The sequence below is a fragment of the Larus michahellis genome, chromosome 2 (genome assembly GCF_964199755.1).
Source record: "Larus michahellis chromosome 2, bLarMic1.1, whole genome shotgun sequence".
NCBI classification, from domain to species: domain Eukaryota; kingdom Metazoa; phylum Chordata; class Aves; order Charadriiformes; family Laridae; genus Larus; species Larus michahellis.
Window position 1 is genome coordinate 91,397,404 of NC_133897.1, and position 16,013 is coordinate 91,413,416.

At 36.1% G+C, this 16,013-nt stretch overlaps 1 protein-coding gene across 6 annotated transcripts in view; it reads right to left on the reverse strand.

Annotated features, from left to right (window-relative positions):
- Window positions 1–16,013, reverse strand: part of MARCHF6 (membrane associated ring-CH-type finger 6) — a 55,929-nt gene that overhangs the window by 3,529 nt on the left and 36,387 nt on the right. For 3 of the 6 annotated variants that reach the window (XM_074576199.1, XM_074576198.1, XM_074576196.1), the window contains exons 17-25: window positions 15,740–15,840; window positions 14,904–15,041; window positions 13,515–13,716; window positions 9,127–9,196; window positions 7,754–7,950; window positions 6,251–6,385; window positions 4,055–4,144; window positions 2,494–2,626; window positions 1,385–1,520 (exon numbers count right to left, since the gene is read on the reverse strand). In XM_074576199.1, coding sequence (XP_074432300.1) covers window positions 1,385–1,520; window positions 2,494–2,626; window positions 4,055–4,144; window positions 6,251–6,385; window positions 7,754–7,950; window positions 9,127–9,196; window positions 13,515–13,716; window positions 14,904–15,041; window positions 15,740–15,840 — 1,202 coding nt within the window. The remainder of the gene's footprint in view (window positions 1–1,384; window positions 1,521–2,493; window positions 2,627–4,054; window positions 4,145–6,250; window positions 6,386–7,753; window positions 7,951–9,126; window positions 9,197–13,514; window positions 13,717–14,903; window positions 15,042–15,739; window positions 15,841–16,013) is intronic. The other 3 variants (XM_074576201.1, XM_074576200.1, XM_074576197.1) reach the window with 1 other exon arrangement.

A 16,013-nucleotide genomic window follows, 5' to 3' on the forward strand; every position in this document is an offset into this window, starting at 1 on the left:
TTTTGTACATTTCAGAATGTCACAAACACATGTATATGCTTTTGATATTTGTTACATGAAAGACTTAATTAAGCATATATCTAAACCATAAATCTCTACTGGCTAGCATGACGACATTTCCTTACTGCCTGAAATGAGATCATTAACTTATGTTGTACAACCTTTTTGTCTACAAGGATGGATATAACATTTAAGAAGTTAATTTAATATCAAAGTAGTTTTCACTTAGAGGTATTTTCAAAGCTTTGTATCCTTATGCCTTATTTACACAAGAAAGCAACTTGTAACATTAATGCAAGTTGCAATTCAATATGTGTTCTGCCTGAAAGATACTAGCATTTAGGTCAAAGCCCACTTGTAAATAAAAATACCAGCTATATGTATTACAGAACATGTTATGAAGGCAGGTGGGGAACAGGATTTAAATCAGCTGATCAAATAAAAGGTGCTAAAAAATAAACTGAGAGTTTAATTTTAGTTACAGTTCTCTTAATATTTCTAGATACTATTAATTTCACATTTACACCAAACAGGTAATGTATTAGTCAATTCCTAATATTTAAGATGCAAAGAACTTTATTTTAGGTTTGACTCCTTTTGTAGTCAGTGGAAAGCAAAACCGTTCTAGGATCACTCAGGACATGAACACAACAAACACATTTATTCCTTTTCAATACAAAAGAAGCCTAGAAAGACTAGTTGCTGGGGTCTAAAAAATTTATTTTTCTAAGTAACTAACACAGAAGTAATTACCTTATTTTTTGTGTTACCCTAATAAGAATAACACAAAAAAAGCCTTAGACTAAACTAGGCAGGATAACCAGAAAAAACACTGGGAAAATTAATATTTTTTCAGGCGTCTCAGTAATACAAAGTAATAATTACGGAAGATATCAGAAAACAGTAAAAACTTTGATAAGAACAACTCTATCAAATCAACTGAACATTCTGAATAGGTTAATTGGACTAACGAGTAGAAAGAAGAAGAAAAACAGGCAGAAAAGGATGGAGAAGTGGTTTTATAAGCAACAGATTGAGACATAATTTTACTTCCAGATATGTCATAATTATTACATTCACTTGTCCTTCAGGACTACAGAGGGCAAGACAAACAAGCAAGTGGCTTCATTTGTGGTAAAACACATTTCAGGTTAGACATAGGGGAGTGTCTTCCATTTATAAAGACAGTCTGTTCCTGTGTTTATCTACCTGAACCACAGATAAAACATTTGCCAAGAGTTTAGGTCTGCCTCAGAGGGTCATTTGTCTAGAAAGCTTCTTAAAATCCCTATCAGTCCTAAGTATCTACAGCACCTGAATTCAATCTGAAGTTGCTATCACAATTTAAGGTGGAAAAATTAAAAAACCCACACTATATACTCACTTGTCATTTTTAATATGTTCATAAAGGCGCTTGAACTGGCGGACTTGGAAGGAGAGAATTCCCATCAAAACCACCACCATAAGCAGAAAAGGATAAATCCGTCGCTGAACGAGGTTTTGCATTTCAGCAGTAACTCCTACAAAACAAGACACAAACCTCACGTAATCTAACGTTGCTGAAGTAACTCATGCGTTTCTGCTTCTGTACCTGCTTCTATACTTTGTTACACTGTAATTTCAGAAGGGCTATGAAATAAAAAACACATCCATTTATGTCAGAGATCCAACATGACAGCTGCTGCTCCTTCTCATCTGGAGCATTAAAGCTGAAAGTTTTCCATTAACACAGTGAAAATCCACAGTAAAAAACCTGGGCTTATCAGCTCTTGTTGCTTATTGACTTCTGTATACCTCATATCAGAACAACATTGAGACTATAAAAGTCTGCATTCAAGTGAGAGGTCAAAGAATAAACCAGGATTTCTTGAACACGTTAACATCAAAACTAACTACCAACAAAGACAACTGTTCGTGAAAAAGCATCTACTCTGCTTCTAATAAAATGATCTCCCTCAATTACGAATGGACAGGGAAGTCTGAAAAAAAATTATCTGTATTCACAATTTACATTTTATTCTAATACTGAATGAAAGCCTCAAAACAAAACCAGTATTTTCACCTGTTGTAAGGTTCTGTTAGAATCTGACAAATCAGAAAAGATGTCCTCAGCTCAGTATAACTCTCAAAGCGAGACTAAAATTAAAGGTTGATTGTCCAAAGAAGAAATGAGTTAATCATCCCTTTCCCAAACTAACTAGATACCTACATTTCTGCTGTTAGATATTATGCAGTCCCATACTCTTGATGTATTCTGCACTTTCTTCATTAAAAAGCCAGTCAGAATAACGTATCGCATTTCTCAATCCCCACCAAACTTTTATGGTGACACAGCAATCCTTAAGCAGAAACATTCGCTGACAGAAGAGTGTGTTTTTTGCCAGTTTGGTTTTTTTATTAAATAACGCAGAGCTTGAAATTTTATTTCCACAGATATATTTACATTGCTCTAAACCACCAGATGATAAAGAGGTATACTGAATGTATACATACCTAATAGAGGTACAACACCAGAAGCTATGATGTATGGTACACACAGGGAAAGTAAGAGAACAGAGATTACAGGTGCCGCCAGTTTACGGATTATGAAGTGTAAATCAATGTTACGAATCCCATTTGCATATACCTGAGAAGAACAAGTTAGAAATAGAATGGATCAATCAAGAAAGCCATGCTTTGCACTTACAGTAATAATTGCAAGGTTTTACACAATTCTCCTTATGAGAGGACACAGGTGTTCCCAACTTGAAGGAAACCATGAAGGCCACAGTCAAAGAAGGAAAAACTCTGTCACAATCTACATCATGCGTGTTCCAGGAAATCATTTAAAAAGTGCCCAGGGGAGCAACTTAATCTGGAACAGTGTTGTGATTTGGTTGCAGGAGTGCAAGAGACCAGCTGAAAGATCATTAGAGCTGTGGATGGTGGCTTTGTGGGTGACCTGGGATCGCTGTTAACTTGCTGAAAGAGGATCCTGTCTATGCTAATAGAGCAAATCTATTGAATATAGTAACATAGGCAGAAAATAAGATCTTATTTTGTACTTGTTTGGACAGACCAGAGTCTCTGCATGTGGAGTCTGTGCCTGACGACAGGGCCTCTTAAATTCTTGTAGCGCTAAGGTCTCAGCATGACTAGTCTAATCATGGGAAAAGACAGATTTCAAATGGCTACGATCACATCGAGCTAGACAATGGCCTTGGTCGCAACAGCCTGGATGTCACCAGCTCTAAGGATGGCTCAGGAGAGCTTTGTATAACAAACAGGCATTCAAAATGGATGGAAGAGCCAGGGTATGCATCAAAAGGTACTCACAGAATTAAGACTACATTTCTCCAGTGTGACACCTAAAGCATAAATGGTTTAATAACTGGGACTATGTGCTAGACTTGAGAGGCAGAGGTGTGTCACCTTTTGTACAGAGGTGAGCACACACCCCATAGCCATTCCACATAGCACTGCCTTGAAAAGTTACTTTCCGACAAACAACTGTGATAATTCATTGAGATGACAAGCGTAGAACTTAAAGCTTACAGTCAAGGAAAAAATACTTCTGTCAGTGAAAGCAACAGGTCATGTGACTCAGAACTGCTCGCAGAAACTGTTCTGTCTTGCTTAATAATCAAAGGGGAATGGAAATAGTGCCTTTCATGTGCACTCATCTATGAACGAGGGGGTCTCTACGGCTCTGGAGAAGGCAGAAATTTGCTGTTCTTGAGTGGTGGACATAAATAGTGTCCAGTATTTGGACACACGTGAATTAGTCTGAAGAAATAATGATATTTCTCATTTTAATACAAACCTGACAAAGTTGCATATATGTATAAACAGCACTTTCTTGATTTCAGATTTTTGAGGTTTATTTTTGTTTTATTGTTAAGTGTACCTGAACGGCTACACGATTTAAAAGGATTCTACAAGACCAGCTGAGTTTTACTCAATTACTTAAATTACACCATTACTACAACAGTAACTATGTTTTCTGACTCACACATTCAAAAAAACGTTCAAAACTTATTATACAGATAATCCACACGAACAATTTTTTTCCTACCTGTTCAATAACAGTTTTCAGCCACCACTGGGGACCCATCAGTGTTATGGCAGCAATTATTTTGGCATGCAGAACTCCAAGAGCCCAGTCCTAATTTTGTAAAAATGGACTGTTAGCATTAACATATTTTTTTAAATAGCTTAACAACCAAAAGCTTTTAGAGCAACTTACTACTATTACTTATAAGTGAAAAGATAATTACTTTTCTATTTACATGGGACATTGTTTACAAGAGGTGACATCTTCCACAAACTCCTAAGAAAAAGAGGATGCCCTCAAGCTTAACTGACATCTGTCAAATACTCAGTTCCATGGAACCAATAAAATCAGCTACCACAAAGGCAAATACAAAATCAAAGATTTAAGCTTACTTAAAGCAACAGACTAACATTCTGGTACAAACTAATTAACATCGCTAACATTTACCTAGAAATAAGTTATTTTGATTCCCTTAAAAAAAGAAGAGAAACAAGATACAACGATGCCCACAGAAGTCAGGAAACAAGGGTTTTTTTTCATCTTTTAAATTTTAAGTTGTTCACAAAACCCTACCTGATGTGAGAAAAACTAAACAAAGCAAGGCAATGCTCTTCACAAAAGAACATCATAATATTTGGAGGAAAAATTATGCTTTAACATATACTGCAATTATTACAGCATGGAATTAAAAGAACTCAATATAACTACAGGCCTTTAGTAACACTGCACATCACGAGTCAGTCCTTTCTGAATCACAGATATTTGGTAAGAGATTCTGCAATAAAACCCACCAAAACCAGAATGCAAACTATAGGCTGACAAGGCAGAATAAACAGCTACAGAACTGGTAAGACTTAAGACAGCATTAACTTTCTTAAACCTCTGGGAAATACATTTTCTTTAACCAATTATTTAAAAAGACAGCTTTTGTTAATGTCTATTACCCCAGATACTTTAAAAAATTTAAGAACTTATTACTAAAAATGTCAGTGTTAAAAATTGCTTCCTGTTTGCTCAAAGCATGTATAGTTCTATTGTCTTTTGTGAAAAATGGAAGTTATTCTCAATTTCTACAGCTCCTTTTTAATTTAGAGCAAGTCACAAATCCCTCTAACCTGATATTTTGAGGAAACTCTGCCACATGAAAATAAAATCTTTTAGTGTATTTAATTACAAACTTTTAAAGAAGTTTGTACTTTGAACATGCAAAAGTTAGGAATTTTCAGAATCTCAAGCACTACAAACCCTTTCCAAAACTGTTTGGAAACCATGATTATCTACCACTGCAATCACATGAAGTCCTGACTTACTAGTCATTTACTTAAACAGACATCTCCAAAGTATACCTGTACTATAAAATAATGGAATATTTAAATTAGCAGTGAAATTCTTTGTATTATGACTTTCAAGCATTTGGATACTGAAAGTAAATGAAAGCTTATTTGTGGACATCTTCGGAAAATCACTATCCCTAAACACTTCCTTGTCATTTAGTAATGTGCATTCTAAATCTGTTGAGTTATGGTTCCCTCAGTTAGGTTCTCTTTGAGTTACAAATCCTTTCATAATTCAACCCAGGTGATACAAGCAATTGTCACTCAATCCACTGTACCTTCATTTCTTCCACCAACTTGCAGGAAAAAAGTTTTCATTCCCTTAACCTGTGAGGCTTGGCCGAAGAAAAACAAAACACTACCACCGCCAAATCTTGTATTAATGATTTGACATCTCAACCGAAAACCAGAATGATCCTAAAGCATATCAAAATTTTATTTGCAGTGTGTATCATCACTGATTTAAAATCTTGTATGTAAAAAAAGATTAGCCAAACCTCTTGCTGTGTAACTGCAGGCAGAAAGTTTTCCAGAAAGGTCAGACAGAATATGTACATCTGTGCATACATACATACAGCTATACTAACTTCTGTACGTAACTTTACAATTATGCTGCTGAAAAAAAGTGTCTATCTGATCACTGAAATGCAAAGATCTTCTGATGTCAACCCACAAAGTTCAGCTTTTCATACTTAAAATTCCTAAGCAAAACCTTTTGGTTTAAGTAATCCACACACCCAGACTGGCTGTCTTTCCTCTGCCACATAGAAACACGTGGGAGATGTTCTGAAGCACCGAATCAACATGAAACAAGAACTCCTACACCCCCTACTTCTAAGTAAAGAAATGTATCAACAGCCAAAGAAGAACAGAAGTGACTGACCTGCCAAGGGTAGAAGAGAGGTGTTTGATCCAAAGGAACTCTCAAGGGTGCGACAATGACCAGTTCAAACAGAAGACCAAGCAGAAGTGGAACCACACCAGCTAGCAGTATAGCCACTATTAATGTCTTCATTATCTAAAAAAAACAATACATCTGTTTATCAGAGGATTCTTTTTGTTTAAACTTCAACATGTAACAAGCTACACAAACAGATGAAGCTGGAGAAAAAAACTATACAGACCTTTAATTCACACATATACTCCCTTAGAAATAGTTTTTATTACATACATAGTTTTGCAATGTAAGCTTTCAAGATTGGGTCCTATTCCATGCCCCCTCCATAAAAGGGCATGACTGTGCCTACTGGTGTCCATATAGTTTTAAACCATAAAACCACCTTTGACTGTTATCAGTAGGGAATACTATGGCACTTCATTACATCGAGAATTCTTGTATGTTGGAAAATTAGAGAAGAATCTTTCCAAAACTGCTGGTTTTTCTCCAGTGAAAAACCAAACTTTAAAAATTCACTCATTATGGAATATTTCTGACTTAAAAATGAAACACTTGGTTAGAATACCATGCCTGAATCTTTCTTTATTCTAGAATTCTCTTGATTTACATGCATCATCCAAAAATCAGATACAAAACTAGTCTGGCATAATTAACATGATCAGGAGAAGGGACAGAGGACAAGTAAAGCATTACATTTTAGCTCTGAATTTTCTTAAACAAGCTTAAGATTTTCTAAATGAAAGTGACGGATTTGGGAAACATGGTAATACATGAAATACATACTAACACTGCTCTTCTGTCTGTAATAGTCCAGTAAGCACACAAGTATGTCAAGATACCATTTATGCTATGAATGTTTAAAATTACCATACTTAGGCAAGAAATCTACTATAGCAATCCTCAAAACCAAAACCAAGCTAAAAAGATGGGATATAAATTTGTTGCTATGATGAGAATCTGAACTCCTGGTAATAAAAAAGTATATTTTCTTTAAAAATATTAATTTCAACACCATAGATCTGACAAATCACAAAGATCTGTCTGAAAATATGTATCAAGCTACTTTGTAGAGATATGGTTCATCATCTATCAGCTTTACTAGGTGTTTTTTTTGTTTGACAATGACAAATGCTAATTGAGTAATAGTTAAGCTTCCAGCTGTATGTGAAAATCTAAATATATTTGCTGACATAACACATATGGGATAATACATTGTAATATATTAATCTTTAAAGGAAAACAGAAAAACATACACACATATATAAAAATATATACACAAACTTATTTACGCTCATTGCTTAACATTGTGCTAAACGGCTTCCAAAAAATACAGTTACTCTATGCAATAAAGCTGCAAAAGCTTCAAAACGGTCTGAAAAGGAAAATATAATATACATTGCAGAGTGAAACCTGCAAGCAAGAATGAAACAACAAGTTTTGTTAGCTACCTTTTTCAATAATTCAGTAAAATTTTGTCTCAAGACTCACCATGAGAGACCATTCTTTGACCTTCTGAAAAATCACTCTACGACCCTGTGGCATCCAGGCGACCAGCACTGTCACTGCTCGGATAGTTAGCCAACAGACATAGAGACCACAAGCAGCAGTGTACAATTCATGGATTTTGGCAGTCCCCGTCCAAAATGACATTAACCATCGGCCAGCAAATACTGAAAACACAAACACTGTTAAATAGAGTAATGCTTTTTGATGTATTAAGGAAGGATGCCTATTAAAAAAATACTTGTCAATTTTATTGTTAAATATCAATGCACAAATAGTATTATGCATAAACCAGGATTTTGGTTCTATACCCATAAGGCATGAATGTGTGAAGCACTACATAAACAGATAGATGATGCCAAATACATAGATTTTTTTTTTTTTCCCCCTGAAATTTCATTACACCAGCAACGTGATCTGAACTACAGCAAAACAAAGCCCTGAATACTGTACTATTCAGAGCCTAAACGCTAATCTTCAGAACTACAAAGGCAGTAATGAATTAGTGCATAAGCTTGAACTTAAAAATCTTATGAGCTATGTTTGGGTTACTTCACTGCCTCATATGATTTTTTAAGACTTACTCATGGGGCTTCTGAAACTCTCCAACATAAACAGGAGACTCATTTGCTACGTTTCATTTTTAATGCTAGTGACTAGAAACACTATTATAGTGGAATCATTTTATGTGCTACTATTAAAACCATCACAAAATTCCTAACTCTGCTCTCAACACATTATTGACTTTAGGATCTTTAATACAAGCAGGTAAAAATGACATGGTACTACAGTGGTAGCCAGGTTATAAAATTCAGACGAGTTTACATGTCTTAAGCTGTTCTAATTATTTAAAAACCCCTACAGAGTGCTTTTGATTTGGTTAAAGTACTTATTCATACATATTTGCGAAGTGGCATGTATATCACTTCAAAGTCTCCTAGTGACCTGTCATGACGACACCTTCAGAATATTTAATTAAAGAAGATACTGTAGAAGACCCAGTAACAACCTATATATTTTCCTTCTCTAAACCGTAAAGCAGGTGCAAGAGTATCAATTCTCTTTTTCTCTCAATCCTCCTACAAAGATTGTCTCAGCATTTGGAGCCCTGCCCTTAAAAGAAAATTATTCTATAACAAAACAAAGGAAATGGCAATCTCCGCCATTTAAATATGGGTATTACCTCTATCGTTTAGATTTTAGACAATTACAATTTGATGATGTACCATTAAAAATAAGACATAGATTTCCATGTTTTTCCTCTTAACTTTAAACAATGGTTTAAAAACATCTGCCATTGTTGAGCATGGCAACATGCTGAGTTGCTTTTAATTACAGTTTTATAATAATAGACTTACCTGGTAAGGTAAGGCAGATAAGACTAGCAATCAGTAATGTTATGCACATGAAAACAATCAAAAGAAATATCTGAAAGAGGAGAAAGAAATAGTTTAAGAAAGTTACTTAACCAAAGCCAAAAAAAAAAAAGTAAAAAGATGTATCATCCTAGAAAGGATGGCTCAAATACCAACTGATGTTTCAACAGTGTAAATAAATCAACAATAAGAAACCTATCCAGAGTACATGCTGCACACCTAGAGTGTTGTGTATTTCTTTGAAGAGTTCGCATTACATGTAACAACAGTAAAAATTAATGTTTGAATCCAGAATAACTAAAGTTCGTTATGTTACTTTAAAAAACAATCTCTTTATTTCTGCACTGACCAGCACGACTCTCAATTAACTCTGAAAGGTTTCCAGCTCTGTATGCCAGATAAGCAAGCCAGTGATTTTATAATACGGAAAACCTTGCTGAGAAAGTTCTTCCAGATGCCCTCAGGTTTATGTGACCAGCAGCTGACAGCAAAGCTGGTAGCTCCTTAGCCAGGTTTACATCTTATCACACAATCACAGAATGGTAGGAGTTGGAAGGGACCTTCGGAGACCCAGTCCAACCCCCCTGCCAAAGCAGGCTCACCCAGAGCAGGTTGGACAGGAACGCATTCAGGCAGGTTTTGAATATCTCCAGAGAAGGAGACTCCACGACTTCTCAGTGCAGCCAGTTCCAGTGCTCAGAGATTTCTCATGTACTTGACTTCTTCAAATATTTGAATGTCTCAAGCATCATGTGCTATGAAGTTCTGTTTCGTTAATCAAAGCCACACAAGCAGCAAGCTTACTATGGGAAACTAACACCTTATCAAAACAGCCTACTGAGGGAAAGTTAAATTTGTAATACACGTTTTCCTTGATGAGACTCTCGGGGACAATATAGATTGTCTCACCTCTAGGTTAGGATCTTCAGTACTGCTTAAAGGAAGGAAAATCTTGTGATTTTTTAGACATTAGCTTGTGTGAAGAGGGATGATTCCAGAATACCCAATTACTTGCAAGGTGACAACCACATAGCCTTTTTCACACAGAATATCCTCTTTAGGGTTAGGGATCCCAAATGACAGAAAGAAGAAAAACATAGTAGCTGACAACTGAACTGCAGGCAAAAAAACTTCTCTATGGTGAGAAGCACATGGTGTGACTTGCTTCGGTCTAAATAATTAGTTAGGGAATGCTGGGGAAAAGTCAGTCCATGCGGGAATAAGCAATACATGAAGGACTAAAGCTGATGTGAAGATTTAAACACCATACAGGACCGCTTCTTGGATCAGTGAGCATGAGAACATACAAGCGGAAGAGCAACTCTTGACTTGGATGTAAAAACTACACAGGCAGCCAGTCACTTGTATCACAGAAGCAGTACTGACAGCGACCGCAACATATTCAGACTCAAAGATCTTGCAAGGACAGCCCTTTTCTCTCAAAAAAATCTCCACCACAATGATATTATTTCAAAAAAGCAAGCTAGATAAAGTGAGGACGTTTATTGAAAGAATATTGAAAATAGTAGTCAAAAGGAAAAATGCTCACAGGAGATGTGTTTAGATACACTGAAGTGAAGGTTTGGCACAAACTCACACTACTAATCATAAGGCTTTAAAAAAAAAAAAAAGGAAAAGAAGAAAAAAGTCTCCCCAAAGTTGTCATAATAAACAGTAAAATACAAATGGCTCTAGAAGAAAATATTTCCAGAATCTGGAAATAAATCCACAGGGGAATAAAACCCCGGAAAACAGATGAATTCTGGTAAGTGAGATTCCAAACTACAGTAGGACAAACCAAAAGGGATTTTAGAAATAACATACCAAGACTATGAAAAGTAATGATAAATTTACTTTTATAGATAGGTTGAGGTTTTTTTTAAAGGATCAACAATAAAGTAATAAAATGTAAAAATCCTCCGAAAAAAGCTTGCCAGAGAGTATGCAGGCTTTGTGGGAAGTCCGAGTTATGAAAGGAAGGCTAAAGGAAGACAAGGCAGTAGCAGGAAAATTCGACACATCAGCATTTGTTCTGGAGAGGCTTTGGGAGGTCCCCAAAAGAGAATCTTTTTTAAAAAAAGGAATGAGTTAGAAGAATTATCCAAGTTGCTTGACAAAACTGATAACAGGCTTTTATGTAGAATAATTAAAAAAAAAATACGACCTTTTAATTTTGTTTGAGAATAACCGTATGTATTTCATTAAATTAAAAAAATAATCAAACCCATAGTTTTAGATGCTTATTTGTGACTGAAACAAAATGAAGAATCAATTCTTATTGCTTACTCAATCGATATGGACACGATGAGTGAGTTCTAGTGGAAAACATTCGTACATAATAAAAACTGAATATAAACCACCACCTTCTAGGTTCTTACAACTTGGTTAAAATGAAAAAACTTAGTGAAAGCATAGAAAAGATCAGATGTTTAGATTTTTTTTTTTTTGTCTCAAATGCTTAAAATCCCAATTGAGAAAGTAATTAAAATACAGTGTTGTTCCATAGTGGAAGTCTGTTGGGGAGACACATTTTTCCTAAGATGAACTTATCCAAGTAAACCAAGGTCAATATACCAAAAATCATAACTGAAGCACTTACAGTGATCCTGACATTATGTAAATATTCCAAGCAAGTGGAACCAGGGACACCGAATCATATCAGTGAGCTACCGTGTGTTTGAGACTGTTTTCATCAAGAGATATGACAAACACTTGCAGAACGTAAAGAAATTCAGTCAAACCAGATTTTCTTTTTATTTCTACATTCTGTAGAGTTCTCCAAAGAACAACTTAAAATGTCTAGATGAAGGTAAGTAGACCAGAAAAAATAGTCTTTGACAGCTGAATATGAAACTTAGTTATGACCAGGTCAAGGTCAGCACCCCAAATTACTGAAAGCTTACACTAGACTATTTCAGCAGGTGTCCTTATCCAGAGGCATGCACAAAAATAAAATAACCCATGCAAAGGTAGTTCTAGAAAGGATTTAATGAGTCCCTAGGTTAACAACCCCTTCCTTGAAAGCAACATGTCCACATTACAGTTGTTATATATTGCCAAATCACAGTAAGAATCCACTTTAATTACTTCCTCAGCAGCCAAACAGGGAACTAATTACAGTTAACCTGTCATCCCAGGAACTTCATCTGAACTTGACTCAGTCTAAGTGAAAATGTCACAAGTACAATATTTTCTTTAAAAATAACACTATAAAGTCTTAGCTGAACTTTTAAACATGTCTAAGTAATGCCTTCTGCATATTACCTCAGTTTTCAGCTGGACCAGTTTCCTGTTCCAGCTCATCGCGCGTATGTTCTAGCACAGGCACTCATGCTAAGAAGGGAAGAAAGGAGCAATTACCATGGAAAGAATACCAGCACTACTCCTTTCAGCAGTACATGCGGATTTATGCTAGATTAAATTGGTCTCAGTCAGGGCATGCTTTGACTTCCTGTTATGACCAAACTGAAGAGGCAGCAGCTGCTATGAGAGGGGCAAGTTCATTCTGCTTCCCTAGCATTTTCATCCCTGAGCTGCTTCTTCCCACTGTTTCCTCTACAACAGTGTTGAAGCCCATGCATTCCTCTGGAGAGCCATTTCAGAGGGTAAAAACAGCAGTGGAGGAATTACCTCCTCACCCCCAAAAAGCCTCAACTTCAAACACCCAGAAGCTTCCAAATTTGCTTTCAGTTCTACTAGGTTGAGATTTATATAAAAAAAAAAGTTCTGGTAGACCAAGCATTTTAAGGAAATTTCAGGAGCAATACCACACTGTTCTAACTTTAACTGTTACTTCCATTCTTGAGTTATACCCAAAAACACAGATCATTTACAGTGGTTAAGTTTATATTTGATTAACTCACAGTCTGGTAACAACAACACAGGAAAGGTGGAGAGCGACCCTTTATCAGGGGGTGTAGTGATAAGACAAGGGATAACGGTTTTAAACTGAAGAGGTTCGATTTAGATTAGATATTAGGAAGAAATTCTTTACGGTGAGGGTGATGAGGCACTGTAACAGGTTGCCCAGGGATGCTGTGGATGCCCCATCCCTGGAAGTGTTCAAGGCCGGGCTGGATGAGGCTTTGAGCAGCCTGGTCTAGTGGGAGGTGTCCCTGCCCATGGCAGTGGGGTGGAACTAGATGATCTTTAAGGTCCCTTCCAACCCTAATCATCCTATGATTCTATGATAACTGTAAGTTCACTTTTTAGAAAGATGCAAACTGTACAGAACATAGAACAGCATGACCCACCACTTGACTTCTGATAGATAACATGTGGGCCAAGTCTTTCTTACAAAAAACCCCCCAAATTTATACCCATTTTTCAAATGCCTTTCCCTTTTCTCTTAATGCATTAGATATACCTACCCTGAGCGGGAATTTTAAAGGCCTACGGTAAGGCTGGAAACCCACAGGTCCTCCTTGTTGAAGTATGGCTTGATGGGCTGCATGAAGACCTTCTCCCACAACCGGAATAGCATTATTATTGCGAGCATGCTGGTTGTTAGGCTGCTGGTTTGCATTGTTTTCATTCTCTTCCTGGTCACCAAGTAGGTAAGAATGGAGATCCCTGTAACAAATCAAAATTTCAATTTTGTTCTGTTTGATATGAAGGAGAATCTTACGGAAAGATAGGCCTATTCAGAATGGGTACAAGTTGTATGAAACTTATACAGGAGTACTGGCAGAATCTTGACAAAGTAAAATAAACCATTTTCTAATAATGTACTCAATGTCATCCTAAACACAGAATACAGAAGAAAAAATGCTACTGTGGATGCAGATTAGAACAGTGGGAATACAGCCACAAATAAAGATCAATTTTCTGTTTGACTCCTTTAAAAACAACACCTAGTATTAAAGTTTTGCATTTAAAGGGAAAATTGCATCGATATTTCAGTTTATGTAAAAAGGCAGCTCAACTGACAGCTTTTATTTTACTGCTACTAAGCTCTACTGGAAACAATTGCCTTAAAACATAAACTGTACAAGGATGGTACTCTATTGCTATAGACATGTTTTCAAAAGTACAATCAGGCAGAGTCTTTCAAGAGGATTCTAAATTGCCCAAAACCTGTTCACAACTTTCTAAGAACATCAGTCCTAGAAAGATTCAATTTACTTTAAAAAGTATTCTGTTGATATTTCCTGCATGCATCATTAGCAAAGAAAAATAGTTTCAAGTGCTACAACTCTGCCGGGCGGTCTAAATTAAAGAACCTCACTTTATATAATCATTTACTTCAGCTGACAAAGATAGTTTTACCCTTAGTTTAGAGACTGAAATTTTAACTTTAAAATCCCCAATTTAAAAGGTATTCACTTCTTCAGCTTAACGTTCTAAATTATTTTTCCTTATTTTTTTCTTTCTTATAGTAAGAAATGCAAGATGTGCACAGGAATTTTACTTAGATGACTCATGGAAATGCTCCACTGACACTTATGACTAATTTTTCCATGTAACAGGAAGTTAACAAGCTGTTACCATACTTGTATAGATTTTTTTACTAAGCAAATGCTGTAATAGTGTACCAAAAGAATTACTTCCCAAAGACTAGTCCAGAAGTAGGTACAACTACTGCTTAGAAGAGGGTACTTCCATAGGAAATCACTATAGAAGTTTTTCATCATGCATTTGTCCGTAAAATAGCTTTTAAAGGTACTTGTTGGGATAACTCTCTTGAAAGCATGCTGCTTTCACGTTAGAAGGCTAAGCTAGACACAATGCTTGATTTGATTTAGGTTTTTTATACTTACAGCAAGTATCCAGCAGTAACAGTCCACGCTCGTACGAGACCTTTCAACCACTGTCTTGTATGTCCTTGTTCTAGCAAAGCTGGAAGCACCACCTGAAGCAAAAGGAGCTCTAGGGAAAGTTCACTTACTGGAGCGTCACTAGAAACAATGGCAAGAGCAGGAAGTCAAACATAAGGAACATTCTGATGGTAATCTTTGACACTGATTCATAACACCACCACAATTAAAAAAAAAAAATTGGATGCCAACAGGAACAATTCTTAGGTTTTTGCAGACATTTTTCCTTGTATACTACACTGAGCACAGGTTAAGTGCTCACGAGTGTTTAGGCACCCAAGAGCACAAGAAATTTAAGAAAAAAATGTTGAGAAAGATTGTATTAGAGAATAATATTTGCTCCTCTATTTGCTTCTATCATTGCTGTTTCAATTTTTATTTAGAAAGATATGCTATCATTAAAAAGACTTGCAGTTACAGATAGCCTTTTATTCTTGAAGCAATGATAACCAGGAATGAATGTGAAAAACAAACATGGAAGCCACTTCACCATCAAAAAGTTGAAGGGGAATGTGTTTCAAGGGCACATAAAACCCAGAGTTATCATTATGTAAGTAATACAAAATACCTTCTATTTTTCTTTGTAGCTTTTTATTTGACAAATTGTATGATGTATCTACATCTTTTATCTTTCTACTTTTCCAGGACAATGAAGTTCAGATAAATTAAAAACAAACAACATACCAAACAATGTCACATTAATGCCCACAGAGCGCTAATACACTTTTTTCTAGTTACAGGGAGACTGCAAAAACATCTTTTTAAAATTAAATACTTACCTGTAGAGCATAACATTATATGGAAGAAAGTTAGGCAGGAGATACTTAATAATGCGTATAGGAAGCCACAGCATGAGCAGTACAATTGACCCAAAGACAATCTGCAACAAGGAAGTTAAACAAGTCAGTCCAAATAGCAGAAACAACCAAACCTAGTTTCCCACCCATCTCTGACATGTTTCCTCTGTGCGGTGGCTTAGCCTTGGCTAACAGCCAAAGACCTACCCAGCTGCTCACTCATTCCCCTTTCTGGCTGAACGGGGAGGAAATAGAA